Consider the following 21,903-nt stretch of genomic DNA (forward strand, 5'->3'; position numbering starts at 1 on the left):
GCAGCGTTTCCATGAGCAGTTTTTCTGCACCTTGACTCGTGTGTGTGTGTGTGTGTGTGTGTGTGTGTGTGTGTGTGGCATCAGCATCATGTTTTTGTTTATTTGTTTTGTTGGATTAAAAATAATTAAATAAACTGGTGATCATGCTTATGGATCACCATGGCACATATCTCCAGCCATATGGTTTATTTATGCAGATGAAAAAGTGAGTGTGAATGTGTCTGACATCACAGTGTTTTTGTGCGCTGTGTAAAAGTAATTGCCTTTGATTGTGAGTGAGAGCGGTGATTCTGCAGGTCACCAGCTATTGTAACGAAAAAAAAAAAAAAGAGTGAAAAAGAGACAAATTACTACATTGTAGACGAAGAGAAATAATCATAGGAAAAAGGTTTTGTGTTGATCAGCCGAAAAACAACTACAATGTCGTTTTCTGCTTTTAAGAAAGGATTGTTCACACAAACAGAGAGAGAGAGAGAGAGAGAGAGAGAGAGAGAGAGAGAGAGAGAGAGAGAGAGAGAGAGAGAGAGAGAGAGAGAGAGAGAGAGAGAGAGAGAGAGAGAGAGAGAGAGAGAGAGAGAGAGAGAGAGAGAGAGAGAGAGAGAGAGAGAGAGAGAGAGAGAGAGAGAGAGAGAGAGAGAGAGAGAGAGAGAGAGAGAGAGAGAGAGAGAGAGAGAGAGAGAGAGAGAGAGAGAGAGAGAGAGAGAGAGAGAGAGAAAAGTTATAGTTTAACATCATTGGAAACATGCAGGCCAAGTTTCTGGCTGACTTATTTACAGTGCCATGTGTTTCTCAACCTCACAAGCGAGCTCACTCCTCCCTGAAGATGAGGAATGCAGCTCCAAAGCAATAACATGATAAAGAGACAGCAGCAAGTCCTGAGCACAAAAAGTCCCAGCAAAGCAGCAGCAATGTGGATAAACAGCAGCAGAAGAAGAAAGCAAACCCATCTTCCTGTCTGATTGGTTGAATTTCACGGAGGGGCGAGCAAGATGGCAGCGTGAAGAGGAGTTTTTGTTTGAGTTCTCAGCACGAGACACTTATTTGACGTCTTTCTGGCCTTCGGGACTTTTTTGGAGATCAGCGCGCTAAACTTGCTGGATCTGAGGCCAGGGTCTGCGGCGGCAGCATGTTGAAATGCTCAAAAAGGACTGAGTGACTCGGGCAAGCCACATGCGGCTAGCGACATGAAAGAAATGGACCCTTCATGATGCGTTCAACGTGCCAGCGCTGTGGTGGGAAAGGCTCCATCATAAACACGCCCTGCGCCGAGGTTCAGGCCAAGAAGAAGAAGACGATGACTTCCAAGCCCAAGAAGGTCGGCCTCAGCGTGGGCGAGCTGATTGTGAAAGCCGTGGCCGCTTCCAAGGAGCGCAACGGCCTGTCTGTGGCCGCTCTCAAGAAGGCTCTGGCTGCCGGAGGCTACGATGTGGACAAGAACAAGGCCCGTGTCAAGACCGCCATCAAGAGCCTGGTGGCGAAGGGCACTCTGGTGCAGACCAAGGGCACCAGGACCTCCGGATCCTTCAAGATGAACAAGGCTACTGAGAGCAAAGCCAAGAAGCCCGCCGCGGCCAAAGCCAAGAAACCGGCAGCAGCTGCTAAGAAGTCGCCCAAGAAGGCAGCAGCAGCACTTCAGCTACTAGACAGGACAAAGCTGAAGGAGAACTGCCGGGACTGTTGAAGAGGGAGAGGACAAAAGAGTGAGAGGACAACAGAGTGAGAAGACTAGGTGAGAACACATAGGAATTATTTAATGTGGGAAATCAAAATTTGGGTTAGCAAACCTGGGGAAAAGAAAACTGACTGCTTAAGTTGGAAAATTGAGACGGAGTCTGAAACATTGCGAAAATAGAAACATATACAAAATCACACACACACAAGCAGAACATGCATTAACCCTACTAACAATTCCAAACACAAAATGACTCATGAAGACTCACAGCACATTAGTTAAGAAATGATTAAATAATAGCAGAGAAATGTGTAGGAAAGGCAGCTTTAAGAACATGCTCTGCTGGAGATGCAGCTCCACAGACATGCATTAGACCTGCCTAATAACACAAACCCATGCAATGAAAATTAGCTTGTTATCTTTCATCAGTGTTAAATTAGTGTCAATTTAGCAGACACTTGTTATCAAATGCTGAATTTATCCTAAAGAAAAAAATTGACTCTACAAGTTGCAGGACAACAATTTAACTTTTGTGGGGAAAAAAAAAAAAAAAATCCTGGTTTGATAAATCAGTGATCAGACAATAAATTTAGTTGTTAATATAGTAAATTGGGAGAAGCTTCCTGCTTGATTAATGCAGCACAAGTAATTTACTGTATGAGGGAAATTGTCTTTTGTGATACTATTTTGAACATGCTTTTCTGTCGTCCTGTCAACTTAGTGGGTTAATAGCTGATATGCAAATTAGTTGATCGGTTTTAGATTAATGAAAGGTGATTGAATTCTAGCACGAGTGAATGAGATGTGTTGGAGTTGTTGTGTGTTGAGTGGAGACTCTAAAACACTGAGTTTCCTGCTTTGATGTGCGAGTGAATCCTGTATTTAGATACACAACCCTGAATACGTCAGAACAGACTGTTTTGTGAAGTGCATGACAGCATGTCACATGTTTTATGATGAAGGGAAAAGGAAAATTGAATAAAATAGATCTGTGACCTAAATGAGTGAAGAGCACAGACCTGGTAATTAAACTCATAGCTAATAAGACATTAGGATTATGTTGTGTGTTGTGCAGCTGATGGTTGATTTGGAGTGAATCTAGCTGATGATTTTTCTTTTGTTGTGAAGTTGAGCCTGCCGATTAGTATGATGGTATAATAAACCATGCTAATGGTATGATTTACCCTCCTGAGATGAGGAGCTTGTGTCATGACTTAACAAGGCCTTTTTATTTTGATACTTTCACAGTGCACTGAAAGTTTTGTTTGATAATCTCTGTTCTTTAAGCAGATCTGCACGTCGGGAATTAAAAGCGCTACACGTCGTCGAGAAAATTGTGCCAAGTGAGTTCTCCACATTTAAATGGACTCTGGAGAAAGCCACTTATTTGGGACAATTATTAAATGACAGTCCCAGTCCAAAAGGATTCAGCGATGTAATCCAAACTAAAGTTCTTCTTTTTCTTTTTGAAATGACGTCATTTTGCTGAGAGTGGAAACTAAATGCGACGATAGGTTCCACTATCAGCAAAGAAAGAAAGAATGAATGCATGAATGAGTGAGTGAAAGGAAAACAAACTGACTGACTGGTAAAAGCTGACAAAAGCTGACAAGACTTTACTGATGTAACACGACTGTGTGAAGTTGACCCCCGCCTGGCAGGGGTGCAGATGAGTCTGTGTGTGCTTCCCTTTACAGAAGCAGGAAGATGACAGCAACACTCGAGGTTGCGTGATGATTTAACATTTTAAATGCCATTTTCTGTGTCTGTGAATTTACTATGTGTGCGTCATTCACTAGCTTGTGTGCTCACAGAGATAGCTGTGACAAAGTATGCATACGCCTGCGCAAGCGCTAACATTTGCATTTTCGTTTTTACAGCATTACGGTTCTTCATGTGTTTGATCATGTGATTTATAGGAATACTGGCTAATGTTTCTCTACTACAAGATTTCTGGGTTTATGTGTGACGAAAACTGTAGTTACAGGCTATATGTTGATGGAGAAATTAATATAGTTTGAGACATACTGTGATGAGACCAGTGTTACTTTTTCCACAGCGAGTGTTAACTTTATGGTGTTTTATGGCACCTCTAGAATCTGTTGACCTGTGTCTGACCTCCGTCTGACCACAGTCAATGTGTATTGCTAATGTTTGTTTCTTTGAGAATGCTGTGGAAGATTCAGCTGGAGCGGACAAGTGACATGAGTATAACAAATAAGAGATTACGGTATTTATGGAATAGTTTATTATGGGCTCATTTGCTGGCCACTTTTGAACCCATAATAATAATATATGAGTGGAGTGACTTTGCTTAAGAGAAGTCACTGATTACATTAATGTTAACAGAGTACATGGGATAATCCATGTCTGAGGTGAATTAGGGTAATAGTTGTAGTTACTGATTTGAGAAAACCTGCACATGACACTTGTCTTGCTGATGTTGAATGCTTATTACTCTTATGATACAATTGTTTACGGGTATGAAGTTTGATTTCACTTCCAGATTTTGCTTTCCAGGCCGTGATGGTGTGTATGCAGGCTCCTGGGAGAGCCAGGTGTTAAGCAAACTTAATATGCAACACACGCTAACATCTTTTATTGCAGGGTTACGGAGCTACTCCAGAGGAGATGCCCTGATGTTGCCTGGGACATGATCTAGCTAATCTTTTTCTTTAAGACAGGGATCCAGGTTTGGTGAGTTGACGCATGGGAATGTCCATGCGTCAAGAGGTGGAGTGCAAGGATTAACATTAAACAATGTTTACTATTATTGTTGCAGTGATTTGTGTGATTAGCCGTTTATTTACAAGTATTAAACCTATGCAAGTGGTGCATCCATGTTCAGATGAGGCTTTGATGGCCTATAAGTGAAGTTCACTGAACTAAAGAATGTGGTTTGATGATTGTTGACATGCTCTCCAAATAGAAGTTTTTCTTCTTAGCAAGGAAATACAGGTGCAGCAGTAATCTCCTGAGAAATCTTCAGAGGCCCAGTGAGAAGCGTGAACCATTCCAGGCATAGCTGACAGCCAGGCAGTGGTTGAGGTCAAAGGTCAAGCTGGTTGGGGCCCATCATGAGATCAGACCTTGGAGCCACAGCAAGGACCATGAAACTGCCTGCAAAATAGAGGAGAGGATCGTCCACAAGATGGGAGCTGAGGCCAGGAGAGAGGCTTCAGGAGGATCAGAGATCATCTTCAGCACAGCAGACATGACACAGAGAGCTGTGCTACTGAGTTTCCAGGAGATTTTAAATAAAATGAAAGATTCAATATTGACGCTGAGGAAGACAACTAAGGTGTACGACGTGCTCTGCCTTAAACCTTCAGCAGCGTTGGAACATGAAAACTCGTGGGATGAGGGGAGCGTGCCAAGCTCCATCGACAGCGCAGAAGGAGTTCGGGGATGACATCATGATTCTGTGAAAGCACAGGAACCAGAAGCTATGGTGGTGATGACAGCAGTTTCCTATGAACATCACCTAATGCTGTGCCACTATACTGTGCATACGATGACACTCTGAAGGCTGCTGGGATCATAACAGCAGTAAGACAACTGAACCCTGCACCCTTTCCACAGAGGTGTTTCTCTGCAGAGCGTGGACAATGAAGGAGTCATAAATATCCCCCACGCAGGATGAAGGCCTGAAGTGAGGTGATGGGAGGCCATAAAACTAGAGTGCTGAGAGGTCTGCAGCTTTGGAAATAGCTGAGACCCATGTTGACAAACAACAAAACTAACTGGTATGTTTGAATGTTTATTCTACATACATTTGGACTCTGGTCCTATGGACAACGAAACAACTAGAAGAGACATTCATGACGCCCTGCAGAACTCAAACCACTCTGCAGAGAGACATGTGATGTGCACACCTGGAGGAAGCATCACCAAGCTGAGATGTTTTTGAAAATGTTACTTTCTTAGTTTCACTATTAAATTAACAATTTCTTTGGTTGCTCGTAAGATGCAGTTTGCCATGAGATGAGCTCAATGAATGGGGTAACTGCTAATACATTTATTAAACTGTGTAACTTTTACAGTAATTTAGGGTGATTTCAAAGTCAAAGTCAAAGTCAAAGTCAACTTTATTTGTCGATTCTGCCACATGTACAGGACATACAGAGAATAGAAATTGCGTTACTCTCAATCCCTAGATAAATAGCAAATGAACATTTAAATATATTTAAATATAAAAGTGATTAAAAATGCAAGTAAAATAATTAAAAAGTAAAAATTTAAATAAATACAATTTTACATATAACAAGAAAGCTATATAATATACAATATAATGGGTAAGTGACATTGAGTGTAAACCAGGCAGAGTAGTGCAAATAGGCAAATAGTGCAAATGGAGATTTAGTAGTGTACGGTAAGAGAAAGTGTAACAACAAAGTCTTATGAGGTAATGGCAGTCCAATGCTCCACAAAGTGACTGGTAACTGGTGCAGGCCAGTGAGTGAGTCAGAGAGTGTGTGTGTTTGTGTGTGTGTGACAGAGTTCAGTGAGACCGTGGAGGAGAGAGGGGAGAGGGAGCAGAATCGGGAGGGAGTTAAGCTTCCTGACAGCCTGATGGATGAAGCTGTCCTTCAGCCTGCTGGTCCTGGCCTGGAGACTCCGCAGTCTCCTCCCCGACGGCAGCAGCTTGAAGAAGCTTTGCATTGGGTGCGTGGGATCAGCCGCTATGCAAAGGGCTTTTTTAGTGAGACGGGTGCTGTAAATGTCCTGGAGGGAGGGGAGAGAGACACCAATGATCCTCTCTGCAGCTCTCACTATGCGTTGGAGGGTTCTATGACAGGACGCATTGCAGGCTCCAAACCACACAGTGATGCAGCTCGACAGGATGCTCTCGATGGTGCCTCTGTAGAAAGTGTACATGATGGGGGCTGGTGCTCCTGCTCTTCTTAGTTTGCGGAGAAAGAAGAGACGCTGCTGTGATTTCTTGGCCAGTGCTGTGGTGTTGTACATCCAGGAGAGATCCTCTGTGATGTGCACACCCAAGAACTTGGTGCTGCTCACTCTCTCCACAGACGCTCCGTCAATGGTCAGAGGAGCATGTTGGGTGTGCATTCTCCTGAAGTCCACAACAATCTCCTTCGTCTTCTCCACATTCAGAGAGAGATTGTTGTCAGCACACCACGTGGCCAGGCGTCTCACCTCACTTCTGTAGTCGGTCTCATCCCTGTTGCTAATGAGACCCACCACTGTTGTGTCGTCCGCAAACTTGATGAAGAGGTTGGAGCTGTATGATGGAGTGCAGTCATGGGTCAGCAGAGTGAAGAGGAGGGGGCTCAGCACACATCCCTGCGGGGCCCCCGTGTTTAAAATGATGGTGCTGGATGTATTACTGCCAACCCGTACTGCTTGAGGTCTTCCGGTGAGGAAATCCAACAGCCAGTTGCACAGTGAGGTGTTGAGCCCCAGCTGGACCAGTTTTTGAGTGAGCTGTTGGGGGATTATAGTGTTGAATGCTGAACTGAAATCTATGAACAGCATTCGAACATATGAGTCATTTTTGTCCAGGTGTGTGAGTGCCGAGTGGAGTGCAGTGGAGATGGCATTTGACATATGCTGAGTAAAAAAATGTTTGCATTGAAACTGTCAGACATGAGGTATGCATAACTGGGAACTTTCTAGCATAAAGGTCAAAAACGGGGGAATGTTAGAGTTTGTATTGTTGATTGTTATTTATGCTTAGAAATATTTAACCATAGATGCTTAGAGGTGTATAATCAATTGTGTAGTGATAAGTTGTGTGATCTTTAACAGGCTACAGAGGCTTGGTGTGCATTCCACACTAGAATGCACACCTACATCCTGGGAGCACGGGAAGAGGTCGCATCTTGTTTTAATTGTTTTATGGTAGGATTAACGTAGCTACGTCTGTTCTAGTCTAAGTGCTTTTCTGTTTAGATGAACTGCTGGACTTCCTCACCGGGGGGGGGTCTAGTCTACCCTCTTCCTGACCAAGGATGTTTGACCCTTTGATCAGCAACACACACACACACACACACACACACACAGACACACAGACACACAGGCAAGGTACTCTTTGTTTGTATGTAGACGTCGTATGTTAATGAACCTATGCATATTCATGTAACCTCAATAAAAGGACAGTGTTATGGGAGGACGGACGAGAGCGACTGGGGTCAAGCGAAGGGACGGCGCTCTGTCCGGTCTCTCCCGTGCACGTGTAACATGAAGAACTTTGCCTATTTGTGTCTTGCTTAGCAGTGTAATTATATTGTCTTCAACGTTCCAGCGGATGGGTTCAAGCTACAAACCTATCAGTTTCTCTCACATGAAATCTGTTCAGATCTGTTGGTTTTGTTTTCCTTAGTGAGAAGAAGTGATCACTACTTCTTTTGTTTATCTAAGGCTGGTTGTATCTGATATTTGTTTGTGTGTTTGGACAGAAATCAAGTAGTGTATTTCCTGTAAGCACCTCATATTTAACTCGAGTGTATGAAGATACAGCAAATGACAGAAAACTGTTTCAACTGCATAACTCTTTAAAATTTAGAAGTTTAACTCTACGTTTCTCTGTCCTGTAATCTGGACTGACTCACAGAGCTGAAGCTTCATGTCGTGTCTGTAAGAGAGGAAAGTGACCTGTTTTCATCAAACATTAACCTTTACTCAGGAAACCACGGCTCCTAGCTGCATGTACCACATGTTCTCCTTATCTGCCTGTTGTAATCATCACTTCCTCTGTTCAGACCAGATTGACTGAGTCTAACTAAATGACTGAAGATAGTTGGTTTTTCAGAATTAACGTCGGATTTTCCTCATTTTCTGTACGCTTTGTTAATTTTCTGATGCCGATTTAGACGAGCGGGACTCAAACGACTGTAATGTTTACTAAACAGATTTTTCAGGTCGCTCACTCAGCAGCTGATATTGCCAAAGTCGCCTAACTTTAATCCAGTGATCTCGGTGGTTTGATGGTTCATTAACTCTGATTGCTTTTTAAAATGTCTCTGTTTTACTTAGCCAGTAAGAGCTGATTGGGCCTAACCTTCCTTTGCCAGCACTGGCTATGGGAACCTGCTAATGTTGGGTTTAATGTTGTGATTAGTAAAATCTGTAGTTTTTTACTTACTGAACAATTACTTAGAAACCTGCAGATGTATCCATATAAAAGAATTAGGGCCTGCAAAACAAGCAGGTCAACCCCAGCAGTTTTAACTGGTCCTGATATAAAACTGCTAGGACAGGTTACTCTCTCCTGGGAAGTTGGCTGCAGCCATGCGGATTTCTGAATGGAAGAGATCCATGTACATGCCGATTTTTTTAATCATCCAATGCATTAAAAAACAATAGTCATAAATAAAGTGTTTTGGCTTGTGATTCCTAAATAAACACACTAACACTAGCTACACATTTTTAAAGGGTGCAAATCCAAGTCTCCTATTCAGTGACTCTGGTCTCCAGAGCTGAAAATAGGTTTGAGGTTCTTTTGAGAATTCTGAAGTTGGTTTAGTCTAAAATGCCTGAGTTGAGAGCAGGTTCGTGTAATTTCAGAATTTCTACCTAAAAAGAAATTAAAAGGAAAAATAGACCATTTTCCATCCCCAATATTTGAATCCATAACAATGGGAATATAACAGTTAATACTAAATATTAAACATTATTGTGCAGCACATAAGATCAACAGAACACAGTGTGCTTTGAGGTAGGAGCCAAAAAGGGTGTAGTTTGTGTGTGTGATCACCCGTGTGTACACCTGTAAGCATGGACGCGCTTGTTTTTAAAAGGTTCCTTCATGTAATGATCTGCTAGGGAGTGTGGGGGGGCCACAGCCCCGTCCTCCAGGGCATGAAGCAGGTATGGAGGAGATCAAAACTCCAGACATCCAGAGGCCCCCAGAACACAAGAGACCAAGGAAGACCAACAGAGGGGCAGCTGCGCCACTGTCCCAGTAAGAGCTGAGGAGAGTCCCAGATGAGGGTTCACTCAGCAGCCGCGGAGCAGAAGCCAGGGGGGGGGTTGCAGTGACGCGCCCGTGAGCTCCGCCGGCAGCCAGCTGCGCCTGAGTGACCGAGCCCCAGGCCGAGAGGCCGGGGGCACCCCACCTCCGAAATGGCCCGAGCGAGCCCCAGGCTCCAGGCCCCGATAAGCATCCACCAAGGAGTGAGCCGGTGTGTACCTGGACGCCCATCCCCGGACACAAAGAACCACCAACGCACTGATGTCTGAGGGCGTCTGCCGCTGGATATGAACTTTTTTCAAGACAGTGAATCTTGAAACCAGAGAAAAAATAGAGAATTTTAACTTGTTCCATTGGCAGATTTTTTCCACTTATTTCAAGCTAAAATATTTATTAGAATTCAAATTTAGACAGAAACAAAGTGAATAATATTAATTTATTATCACGTTGATGCAGCACATGGTTCAGTTAGCTTTGTATAAACATGTGTTAGAAATGTTCTTCAATCAGCTCTTTTTACTCTCATTTCACAGCCAGTACTTTTTACTTTTACTTGAGTAAAGAAGTTGAATTAGTACTTGGAGTATTTTTAACAGTAGTACTTCTACTTCAGTACACACTGTGTGTACTTTTACCACCTGTGTCTGAGACCTCCTTCAGGGTCCACCTGAAGCTCTCAGCCTGCTGTGGAAAAAGGAAATCCAGGTGAGTTTCTCCTGATCACCTGAGGCCGTCATTACTGTGTGAACCCACACACCACTCCTCACTCCTCCCACCCGCTGCACACAGTCACTGAGTACAGACCGGCTGATTCCTGTAAAGGGAGAGGCAAGAAGAGGCGGAGCAACACCTGAAAAACAAGAAGCTCAACGTCATTTTCCAGAAGTGAAAGTGTGAGAGAGCAGCAGCAGAGCTGCAGTCGAGTCCTGTTTGTCTCTAAAAGAAGATTCACTGGAGTCCATCAGGTTTCTCTCAGCAACAGTGGTGAGTGCAGCTGATCACACTTCCTGCTTCTACACAAATCTTCACTCTGTTCACTTCATCAGGGTCTAGAGCGCCACCTCATTTCTCCATGGTGCCACTTAGGCTACGTCCACACTCGCCCGGATAGATTTGAAAACAGCGCTCCGCGTCCACACTAGTGTTTTCAGTCGTTTTCACAGAGTTGTGCGTCCACATTAAGACGGCTGAAAACGCTTACGTTCCAGTCCTGCGCATGCGTGAAACGCAAGACGATTCGACCGGTCTCATTTCTGTCTGCCGCTTATTCACTTTCCGGCTGTTTGAAACGTCGCGGCAAAAGGTGGAGGAAAAGCACCGAGTTTTAAAATGGACTAACAATGAGGTGGAGTTGTTGCTGCGAGTAACACAAAAGTACAAAGTTGCAAAAGCGAGAGAGAATTAAAGAATTTGAAGAAAAGCTCTGTGGAGCATGTGCAGACTGATATTCATCTTTAATAGGACTGTCAAAACTGCAGCTGTATAATGCTCTCCACTATCTTTGTTTAATTGGTCACATGCCTGCATCACATGACTAACATGCATCATCGTTTTAGAAAGTCTCTGTTTTCACTGTTCACTGTGACACAAACGCACCGTCTCCAAATTATTTACTTTCCGGCTGTTTGAATCGTCGCAGCAGAGGTGAGCAGCGTGATAGGAGTGGATGTAGCTGTGGGTAATGAGAAAAGATGAAAAGAACGATTGATAACTTTTTCGTTAAGGCCGGTGCTCTGACACGGAGCCATCAACCTCTCAGTGTCTAACACTGGTCTGCAGACGGCATCAGATAATGAGCCACATTAGATGGACTCTGAGCCCACTGACAGTTAAAGGGTGAAGTGTAGACATTTGGAAGAGAGCGGCCTGACCAGTTTCTCTGACTATGATACTGTAAAGCTGACAACATGATGCATTTACTGTGGTGAGTGTGCAAAGACCATGGCAGGTGTTGTGCCGAGGTAGGGATCCCCAACAGGATCTGTTTCCCTGCGTCAGGAACATCGGCTGGGCAGGGAAAGCGGACCCAACGCACTCCGCCTCCATCACGACCAACTAGACGTGGAAGGAGTGATGTTTTAGTGACAACATGAAAGATGAGTGTGACCGTTCAGTTTGTGGGTTACAACAGAAAATGATACATTTATTGTTCTCGTGTGTTATCGGACGGGATCGTTTTAACAAACCGAGGACATTTTCCTGATAATTATCTGTATCCTCCTGTAACTTTACTGTTTAAAGAGCTAAAACCTCCAACATTTCAGGATCAATAAGTCCTTATAAGACGTGTTTGTGAGCTAAAAATCAAGAATGTGGGATACTGTTTGTCTGTGTCAGCCAAACAACTTCACATCTTTGTAACGACTGTTAAAAAGATGTTCATCCTGTTGATCCTGTTCATCTGGACGCTGCACTGTACAGCAGACACGACGTTGTTCAGTTTGTGTTTCAGATGAACCAGTTTGTGTCTGAGTGTGTTGCTGGGTCTCCACCAGTTACTCTGACAACTGAAGGTTCAAGATTTTTATTTTGACATTTGCACACAGGACCAACAGTCCATGCACAGTGGAATACTTGTGCAGAGCTGTCCAAGTCAAATCACACTTTAACAATATAAAGACAGAAAAAGCAGAAGGATAGAAATGAAGTCCGGAGTAGGGTAGTCGTACTATTTTCTATATACAAAGAAAAAGAAGAAAATGTACAGAGAGTGTGTAGTTCTCTACCTCTTATCGCACTCACAGTATTGCACATTTGTTCCACAGATCTGTTTCACAAGTCTGTTGTGAGTGTATTGCCCGATGGTCAGTGAACCGATGATACATTCAAAGTGATTTTAAGTAGTGTTGTGTTATTTTAAGTGTTCAGTGTGTTTTTGTTTGCCGTCAGTCTGACAGTTGTGGGGAAGAAGCTGTTGAAGAATCGTGTTCTGTGTGTGATGCTGCTGTCCGCTCTGTTGTGTCTGAGATTGTATGTGCAGCTTTGTATGTGCAGGTCCATGGATGCAAGTGTTGTTCCCATAATCCTCTCTGCAGACTTTCTGACTCTGCAGAGCCTTCCTCTCTGTCTGTGTAGTGTTTCCATACCAGACAGTGATGCCTGCGGTGAGGATGCTGTCTATCAGTCCTCTGCAGGCCTGGGTGAGAGGGTGGTGGTTCATGCCAGCTTTCCTGAGCAGCCGAATGAAATAAAGCCTTTGCTGGGCTTTTTTCACAGTTGCTGTAGTGTTGAGAGTCCAGCTCAGGTCTGATGTAACCTGCAGTCCCAGGAATCTGTGGCTGTTTGCCCTCTCCACCTCCGTCCCTTTGACGATAAGAGGCTGCAGGGGAGGGAGTTCTTCCAAAAGTGCAGTATTCATTCCTTGGTCCGTGTTGAGGATGAGGTGAAGAAGCTTCTGTGATGAAAAGAAACTTAAAGAAGTCCAGACGCTTTTCTCTCCAAGCTCCTCAGACTACTGACGCTTGTTTCTCTCTTTGTAAAATGAAATATAAAGTGAATTTTGAATCAAATGTTTCTTTTCTTTCTCCCTCAGAGTGCAGACATGTCTGCTGCCAGCAATCTGCGATCTGAAGATCAGTTTCTGTGCTCCATCTGTCTGGATGTGTTCACTGATCCAGTCTCTACACCATGTGGACACAACTTCTGCAAAACCTGCATCAGTCAGCACTGGGACATGAATGTCATCTGTCAGTGTCCCATGTGTAAAGAGACTTTCTACACTCGACCTCAGCTGAGGGTCAACACCTTCATCTCTGAGATGGTGGCTCAGTTCAGACGTGAAGCTCAGCAGAAAGCCAGCAGCAGCAGCTCAGAGCAACAAGCTGCCAAACCAGGAGAAGTTCCCTGTGACGTCTGCACTGGAACCAGACTGAAGGCCCTGAAGTCCTGCCTGGTGTGTCAGACCTCCTACTGTCAGACTCACCTGGAGCCTCATCTGACACTGAAACGTCTGAATAGACATCAGCTGGTTGATGCTGTGGAGAACCTGGAAGGCAGGATGTGCACGAAGCACGATAAACTCCTGGAGCTGTTCTGTAAGACCGACCAGACATGTGTCTGCATGCTCTGCCCTGTTTTAGACCACAAGAACCACGAGTTTGTTCCTCTGAGAGAAGAATATGAAGGAAAGAAGGCCGAGCTGGAGAAGACAGAGGCTGAGATTCAGCAGATGATCCAGAAGAGACGACTGAAGATTCAGGAGATCACAGAGTCGGTGAAGATGAGTAAAGATGCTGCAGACAGACAGAAAGCAGAAGGTGTTCAGGTCCTCACGGCTCTGATGGAGTCTGTTGAGAGACGCCTGAAGGAGCTCATGAAGGAGATCGAAGACAAACAGGAAGCTACAGAGAAACAGGCTGAAGGTCTCATCAAAGATCTGGAACAGGAAATCTCTGAGCTGATGGAGAGAAGCTCTGAGGTGGAGCAGCTCTCACGCTCTGAAGACCACCTCCACCTCCTCCAAAGCTTCTCCTCCCTGAAAGCTGCTCCACCCAGCAAGGACTGGACAGAGGTCAGAGTTCATCCACCATCATATGAGGGGACTGTGGGGAGAGCTGTGGCTCAGCTGGAGGAGACAATCAGGAAACTCATGAAGAAGAAGCTGTTTGAGGCTGAGCTGCAGAGGGTGCAGCAGCATGAGGTGGATGTGACTCTGGATCCTGATACAGCTCATCCTAATCTCATCCTGTCTGATGATGGAAAACAAGTTTATCATAGTGATGTGAGGAAGAAACTTCCAGACAACCCAGAGAGATTTTCTCTGTGTGTTTGTGTTTTAGGAGAGCAGAGTTTCTCTTCAGGCAGATTTTACTTTGAGGTTCAGGTTAAAGGAAAGACTGACTGGGATTTAGGAGTGGCCACAGAGTCGATCAACAGGAAGGGAGACATCACACTGAGACCTCAGGATGGTTTCTGGACTGTGTGGCTGAGAAATAGAAATGAGTACGAAGCTTGTGCTGACTCTCCAGTTGATCTCTGTCTTCATCCTGGTCCTGAGAAGGTGGGGGTGTTTGTGGATTATGAGGAGGGTCTGGTCTCCTTTTATGATGTAGGTGCTGCAGCTCTGATCTACTCCTTTACTGGCTGCTCCTTCACTCACAAACTCCACCCATACTTCAGTCCCAGTCCTAATCATGGAGGTAAAAACTCTGCACCTCTGATCATCTGTCCTTTCAATCAAACTGATCAACGACTGATTTAATTGGATGAATGATTGATTTTTCTTGAAGGGAACAAATGAACATATTGAGTGTAAATCCTCTACAGTCTCCATGTTTCTATAGAATCTGATCATCAGGACTCTGATTCACACTTTGATTCTCATGGAGTTTGATTTGACCAGAAGAAAAGTTGAATCAGGAAATGTTCCCACTGATGGAGACTCGAGCTGAAGAGCAAATATCAGAGAACAAATGTCCAAAAGCTTCATTTCCAATAAAGTTTGTTCAATGCTTTGAGTGAATCCAGACTCATGTGTGGCTGTTATACGGAGCATCAGAGTCCAGCTGAGTTATGTTGGATACAAACTGCTTATTTTGGCTCTGTGAGGAGTTTTGTTCACTGAAAACTGATGAGACGGATAATATTCAAAGAACTCTGTAGAGATTCATGCATCCATGTCCTCCACCTGCAGGTGTGGAGGAGAAAGGTGGAGCACAGACTGCTGCATCCTTCCAGTCACATCATTTTGATGATTATATTTGCATGTTGTGATGATTTGGGTTAAAGACAAACAGAGTTGAACGGCTGCAGTCACAGCATGAAGACGATGCTGAAGCTGAGCTGTCAGTGAACATGTTTCACTGTGATTTGATTTGAAGAATAGAAAGTGTGTGTGGCTGCTGACAGCTGCAGTCTCTGCTAGTCTGCATAACACACACACAACTTTCCCCCTGAGGCAACGATGCAGCAACAACACAAAGAACAGCTGCAGACACACACACTGTTAAAGAACACTTTACTGTTTAAGGCAGAATTCCTCAGTAACAATGATTTGAGTCTACTGTGTCTACTGTGGTTTCCAACATACAATCTACTGAAACATGTTTTTCTTTCTGCCGTACAAACTATTTGATCACAACATCTTTGCTTTTTTCCTCCAATCGTTTATTCTGATTATTTTATTTAGTTTAACTAAGAAAAGCTTAAAATTTAACTCTTAACCTGTGTAGGAATGTTTAGCTTATTTTAGAGTTTAGAAATATGTTATCATAGAATGTAGAATTATTGTAGGGACACTGTTTGTAAAGTAATAAAGGCCTCACTCTCTTGTGAAGTTAGGAGTAGATTTTAGAAGGCTTCTCCCCCACTGAGTGGAAATTCCCCAGAGGATGTCTTAAGGTGGGGGTGTTAACATTTGTAACTGTGGGGGGAGTTTTATGACCCCTAGGGAGTCATCTACACCCACAGTGTTTTAACTGTTACACACACACATCCACACGCACACTCACTCATGTGCACTCACACATACACACAGGTATGCGCACACACTCACTCACGAGCACTCACATAGACACGTGGGAACGTGCACATGTAGGCATTCACGTGCTCGTGCACATAGACACAGACAGAGTTTGCAGCACACCGTAGGGGGGTTTTATGATGGGGTCACTTCTATAAAGCTGGCTGTAACTAACAAAGGGGTGAAGATTTTTGCAGAGGGACACCGGCCTCATCTTCCCTTCTAGAAGTGCATGCTTAAATGAAGAAGAGTAAAGATGAATAAAGATTTTGTGAAAACGACTACTGAGTCCGGTGCCATCTCTGGATGCTCGAGGAATAAAAAGAACCGGGGTAAAACTGAATTCTCAACAGTTTTGGTGCCGAACCCGCGGGATTCGCTCGAGGCCCAGAGATGAATTGGCAGAGCTGAGATCGTGAAACGAGGCGAACAGAGAGCTAGCTCACATGATTAAAAGGTAAGCACGACCTGTTTATTTTCGAACCGTGCATATTGTCCATCCATCCATCCATCTTCATCCGCTTTATCCGAGGCCGGGCCCGTGCATATTGTTTAAAGCCTAAATTATCTGTTCGCTAAGTTGAACGTATCCCAGTGTAAATTCTCTCAGTAGAAAAGGCGGCTAGTGACCGCCTCAGTGCGACTAAAGCAAGAGACTTTTTTAAGAACTCCAAGTTGATGTTTAGCGCCCCGTAAGGATATCTCGGTGCGTTAAAGCAGGAGACGTTTGTTACGGATTAATAGAATCGGTGTTTCATCCGTCCTAGTCATTAGGAAAAAAAGCGGCGGTGTGTGATCCGTCCCCGTGCGTTAAAGCAGGAAACGTGTGTTATTATTAGTTAGAAAGCGGGGCTGAGAGGCCTCGTCGCCAGCTACGGGCTGCGCGTGTCACGGGTTTGGTTACCCCACCTAGTCTCGGACGCGGGGCTAGGACCTGAAGGCAGGAGATCCAGGGTGGTGACCTGGGGATTCGTGGCTCCTTAAATAACTAAGTCGGGGAGAGGTCCCTGTCACAGTCTGAAGTATGCATAAAAGCAGGATTGGTTGCTTTCGCCAGTTAGATTCCGAGCTGAGTTGAACCAGTGCCTGATGCAGAAGGAGGACGGTGTAGTGTGTGTGAAAGCGCCGTTAGAGTCGGCGTCTCGTCTGAAGTACGGGAGTCGATTAAAGTAACAAAAAGAATTCGTGTCTAAAAGTGTGTGTTTGTGGTGTGCAGAAATCGCGGCAGGAGGCCGTGTCGCGAATTGTTGCAAGCTGTGAAGTCAATTGGGGAGTTTAATTTGGTTTTATATTTTTTAGGGGAAGAGAAACTGCGGTATCAAGTCCGTGGCGCAAGTTTTGAACAATTCGTGAGGCGCACAAGCGGACGGTACCCGCTTTGTGTGCCACTTGGGGCGTTGTCCTGAATCAGCAGAAGTGTCTCGCAGAAAGTTTGAATGGAACTGCGAGAAGCATGAAGTGTGTGTGAGCCAGCCTCGAGGGGGCGGGTTCACAGGTGGGACGAACGAAGAGTAAAGTGTGAGTGTGTGTGAGAGAGAAAGAAAAGGTGGGGGCGAGTGACCAGCCTGTGAGTGTGTGTGAATTCCTTGATGACAAAGAGGGAGACAAAGTAGATTAGTTGATTTTCTATGAAATAATAAGAGTTAATAATTAAGAAATCGTAGTGATCAAAGAGGAGAAAATGACCTAAAGTAAATAAAGCAAATTAAAGAGTGGATCAGTGTTAGACTAATGATAAATAAATTGATAAAATTAATAGTGACATTTAAAGGTGATTAAGTACTCAAGGATGAATGGAGAATTTGATTGCTGACTGTATGAGAGCTGTTGGGCTGAAAGGAAATGAGGTTGAAGGAGTGAGTTAACAGGTTAATGTGGGGTGAAAAAAAAAGAGAGAAAAGAAAATGATGAAAACAAAGAAAATAAAGTGTGGAAGTGGGAGTGGGAAATTGTCTCCAACTGGGAAGCAGTGACGCTACAGGTCACCTTCTTCCCCTGCTGGTTTTATGATGGGGTCGCTTCTATAAAGCTGACTGTAACGAACAAAGGAGTGAAGATTTTTGCAGAGGGACACCGGCCTCATCTTCCCTTCTAGAAGTGCATGCTTAAAGATGAATAAAGATGAATAAAGATTTTGTGAAAATGACTACTGAGTCCGGTGCCATCTCTGGATGCTCGAGGAATAAAAAGAACCGGGGTAAAACTGATTTCGCGACACCTGATTTAAACGTTTAATTTCTCATTAACTCAGACTTTTAATTTATTTCCTTGTTTAATGTATTATTTCTTTATCCTTGTTTAAGTTTTGCCGATCCTTTCTGTGTAACGTGTTTAATCTGACCTTTGACCCTTTAATTTTAACTTTACAGTACTCTTGTTTTGACCTTTGACCTCTTTATTCCTCATAACCAAATAAACCCTTTTATCTGATATTTTCACCTTATTGATTGATTATATATATCTATTATATTTTCTCACCTTATTTTGACCTTTGACCTCTTTATTCCTCATAACCAAATAAACCCTTTTATCTGATATTTTCACCTTATTGATTGATTATATATATCTATTATATTTTCTCACCTTATTTTGACCTTTGACCTCTTTATTCCTCATAACCAAAAAACCCTTTTATCTGATATTTTCACCTTATTGATTGATTATATATATCTATTATATTTTCTCACCTTATTTTGACCTTTGACCTATGTCCTTGTTAGCCTTGATCTTCCTTCATCAAACGTGAAATTTCTTTCACCTTTGAACTTAAAGCTTAAATCAAACCTTTGTTAAAAAGCTTCTTACCAACTTGTAATTCCAACTCTCTGCATTAAACACGTATCTTATCATATAAACACTGGATCACTGAGAGAACTTTAGGCAGAACCAAATGAAGCAGCTGACCTCGTCAAACTCACAGCGACAGTAACTGACAGTGAATTATTTTAATCTTCTTCACTGTATTTGTTAGAAACATTTATTTTCCTTTAATTGGACTTTGGTTAAGTTCAATCCGATGTATTAACCGACCTTTGAGGTGAAGTGCAGCTGCGAAGAACGCTACGGCAGGCAATGAGGTGCGTTTAATGTCGCTCTGTTAATTTGAGCGTCCATAAATTGAATGTCTTATTTTTTCTTACTTTATTATTGCTAATTTATTGGAGAATTTGGCCATTTAATTAAGACAGATTTTATGTTGTTGGTGGTAAAGATCTGGATGGATATTTTACTTTATTCTGTGTTTCTATTTTTCAGTTTTACTTTTCAAGACTTGGTGAATTGCCTTTTTCTACTTTTTGTTTAGTTTTGTTAAAATTAGCAGCAGTGAGAAGTGTTGTTGTCGGTCTTGAATATATTTGATGTAGCCCATACTGTTAAGGTAAGTGTCATGTTTTTAGTTGTTAGTCTGATGAAGAATCTTTTATTTTTCTCCAAAAGTTGATTGTGTTTATCTGGACATAGTGTTTTTCAGGTCCAGCTGAATGCAGGTTTCCCCAGTCTTATACGTGTCAGGAGCATCAGCACAGCTGAAATGCATTTTTCCTAAGCACCGCGTCTCTGTGGCTTTTAAACCCCAAAACACGCTAAAACAAAAATGGCTCCACCCCAAGGATGGGGTCCCCCGGTGTAGTAACCTCGTTTCTTCGAACATCGACGTTCATTGAGGAAACCACAGCTGCTAGTTGCACTCACCACACGTTTGTCTTATCTGCCTATTATGTAGCCTTCACTTCCTTTAATAAGAGCAAGTTTTCCACTATAAACACAGAGTCTAACAAAAGACTGGAGACTGTTTTGGTCATTTCCCTCAGAGTTTGTATGTTTTGTTGTTTTTCTGGTGATGAGCTTCAAACAGCAGCAGATTGAGACTCAAATAGAACCTAATAAAATCAGTGAAGCTATTCATTGCTCATCATCAGGGAGTTACTTTAATATCATTACATTGTTTGCTTTTAGTAAATGTGGGAATTGAATATGAATTCATTTTATGTTTTTCTTTTCTTTTTTATTTCTTAATACCTAACTGCTGTACCTGTACTGCCCGTATCTCTGCAGATATACTGTATAGCCACTCAAAACTGATGTTCAGATAAGAGTGTGGGAGCCGCCTGTTTTCTCTCTCCACTATAATCCCTGACAATTTTATTAGTTTGGGCGACCTTTACATGTCGGTTGTTGGGATCACAGCAGAGTTAGAACAGAGGGGACATGGTGTTTGTTAAATGTCCGAATGGCCCAGGTGGAAGAAGCTGTTAGTGAATCTGGAGATGTGGGACCTGAGGTACCAACATACAACACTGTAAAAAATGACAGATGCCACCAAAGTAAATAGCAACATTTTACTTTGTTGTTTGCATCATTTTTAAAAATGTATAATTTCTATTTGCATTTCAAGTTATGAAAGGTATTGATTAAACATGTTTATGTTTTTTTTTTTTCTTTAACTGTTTTCCACTCGGAGTATACAAGAGGTTGAAGATACTATTACATACGGAGAGAACTCCACACCGGGTGTAGGCTTGCATGACTAAGAAACTATTTGAGGCAATTTTGTGGAGTTTGAGGTTGGACTCGGCTGCACATGTGTGCTTAAGCCGATCGATGGCTGCAGACTCTGTGGGAACTGAAATCAGCCCGTCATCGATGCAGAAGTGTCTCTCGACAAAGTGTCTTGTGTCTGCTCCAAAGTTTGTCTCGCCTTCCCAGGTGGCTCGTCATAGGTAATAGATGGTTACTACTGGTGACGGGCTATTACCAAAAATATGCACCCGGGCGTGGTCTTCCTGCACTTTGTCACATGAGTAGAAGTAATCAACAACTTTTTATTCATTTCTATTCTTATGAGCACGAGAGAGAGAGAGGGGGGGGGGGCAGGTACTAAAGATGAATAGCACAGCAATTAGTTGAATAGACGTTAAAAGAGAAGGTGTTTCAACAGCTGTTGTCTGCACCCTTGACACAGGAGAACAGAAGACTTCACCACCAGGACCTCCCCACCAACTGGGTGTCACCAACTTTCTCACAACACCTAACTGTGACCTACACAGATAACCAGTGTGCAGCTTTGAAATATAACATCCAGAGTCTATGTGACAAATGGCTAAACAAGTGCCATCATAGCAGGGAGAAGGGTGAACATGGTAACATAGAAGATGCTCTCCCAGGCCTATTACTGCCTTCTGGTCATAATGTCCACTCTCTTTCAGTGACCTCTCACCTTTAATATCCTATGACCTTCATTGACCTCTGACTTTCAGTGACCTCTGACCTCCTGTTGCAGGTGTGTGTGTGCTGCTGCTGTCTGCACTGACTGTTTGTGCAGGTGAGTAGATGAAGTGCACCATGGTCCAGGGCCCTATTTCAGGAAGCCGGTTTAGTGCAAACTCTGAGTAAGTACACCCTGAGTTAACGAAAACTCTGGGTTTTCGGTTTCACAAAGCGAGTTTAGATTAATTCTGAGTGAGTCACTATGACGACACACTCCGTGAAGCTAACCTGCCCCCTAGCAGGTTTACTTCAACTAACCCTGACGTTCTCCGCCTCTGTGTCGGAAACCTGACTGTAGGAAGTGTCAGACATGGCGTGCCCCTGCCTTGAAGAGCCAGTAGATGTTGAAGCCCAAATTCTCCGCAGAGCTCTCCGCCGGGAGAGTGATTAGAGCGCGTTTGGACATTTTATCATTTCCTGATGATTTTCTGTGTGAACGTCACCGTTTTTCAGCACAATCTATAATTTATTTGAATAACATCCTCAGGCCTAATATTGCTCATGTGACACATCGCGGACATTCCACAAAATTCCACAAAATTGCAGGTATCAGGATGAACGAAACTTAAT

At 43.4% G+C, this 21,903-nt stretch overlaps 2 protein-coding genes and 1 long non-coding RNA gene across 3 annotated transcripts; 2 read left to right on the forward strand and 1 right to left on the reverse strand.

Annotated features, from left to right (window-relative positions):
- Positions 1-890: 890 nt before the first annotated feature.
- LOC113017980 (histone H1-like) lies at positions 891-1,897 on the forward strand. Its single transcript, XM_026161063.1, has one exon. It carries the CDS (start codon positions 1,205-1,207, stop codon positions 1,679-1,681), a length of 477 nt encoding a protein of 158 aa, XP_026016848.1. The 5' UTR covers positions 891-1,204; the 3' UTR covers positions 1,682-1,897.
- An 8,568-nt stretch (positions 1,898-10,465) lies between these two features.
- On the forward strand, positions 10,466-15,066 carry LOC113017966 (E3 ubiquitin-protein ligase TRIM21-like). The gene is made up of 2 exons (XM_026161047.1): positions 10,466-10,589; positions 13,138-15,066. The coding sequence occupies exon 2, from the start codon at positions 13,147-13,149 to the stop codon at positions 14,803-14,805; it is 1,659 nt and encodes a 552-aa protein (XP_026016832.1). The 5' UTR covers positions 10,466-10,589; positions 13,138-13,146; the 3' UTR covers positions 14,806-15,066.
- A 246-nt stretch (positions 15,067-15,312) lies between these two features.
- On the reverse strand, positions 15,313-19,955 carry LOC113017987 (uncharacterized). Its single transcript, XR_003271642.1, has 3 exons — positions 18,771-19,955; positions 18,284-18,666; positions 15,313-15,767 (listed from the first exon to the last, which is right to left on the reverse strand). It is a non-coding gene; the product is annotated as an uncharacterized LOC113017987 (long non-coding RNA).
- Positions 19,956-21,903: the final 1,948 nt, after the last annotated feature.

Source organism: Astatotilapia calliptera, unplaced genomic scaffold (genome assembly GCF_900246225.1).
Source record: "Astatotilapia calliptera unplaced genomic scaffold, fAstCal1.2 U_scaffold_3, whole genome shotgun sequence".
NCBI classification, from domain to species: Eukaryota; Metazoa; Chordata; class Actinopteri; order Cichliformes; family Cichlidae; genus Astatotilapia; species Astatotilapia calliptera.

Coding starts and splice junctions, on each gene's coding strand:
- LOC113017980 (XM_026161063.1), top strand. CDS start 1,205: ATGATGCGTTCAACGTGCCAGCGCTGTGGTGGGAAAGGCTCCATCATA.
- LOC113017966 (XM_026161047.1), top strand. CDS start 13,147: ATGTCTGCTGCCAGCAATCTGCGATCTGAAGATCAGTTTCTGTGCTCC.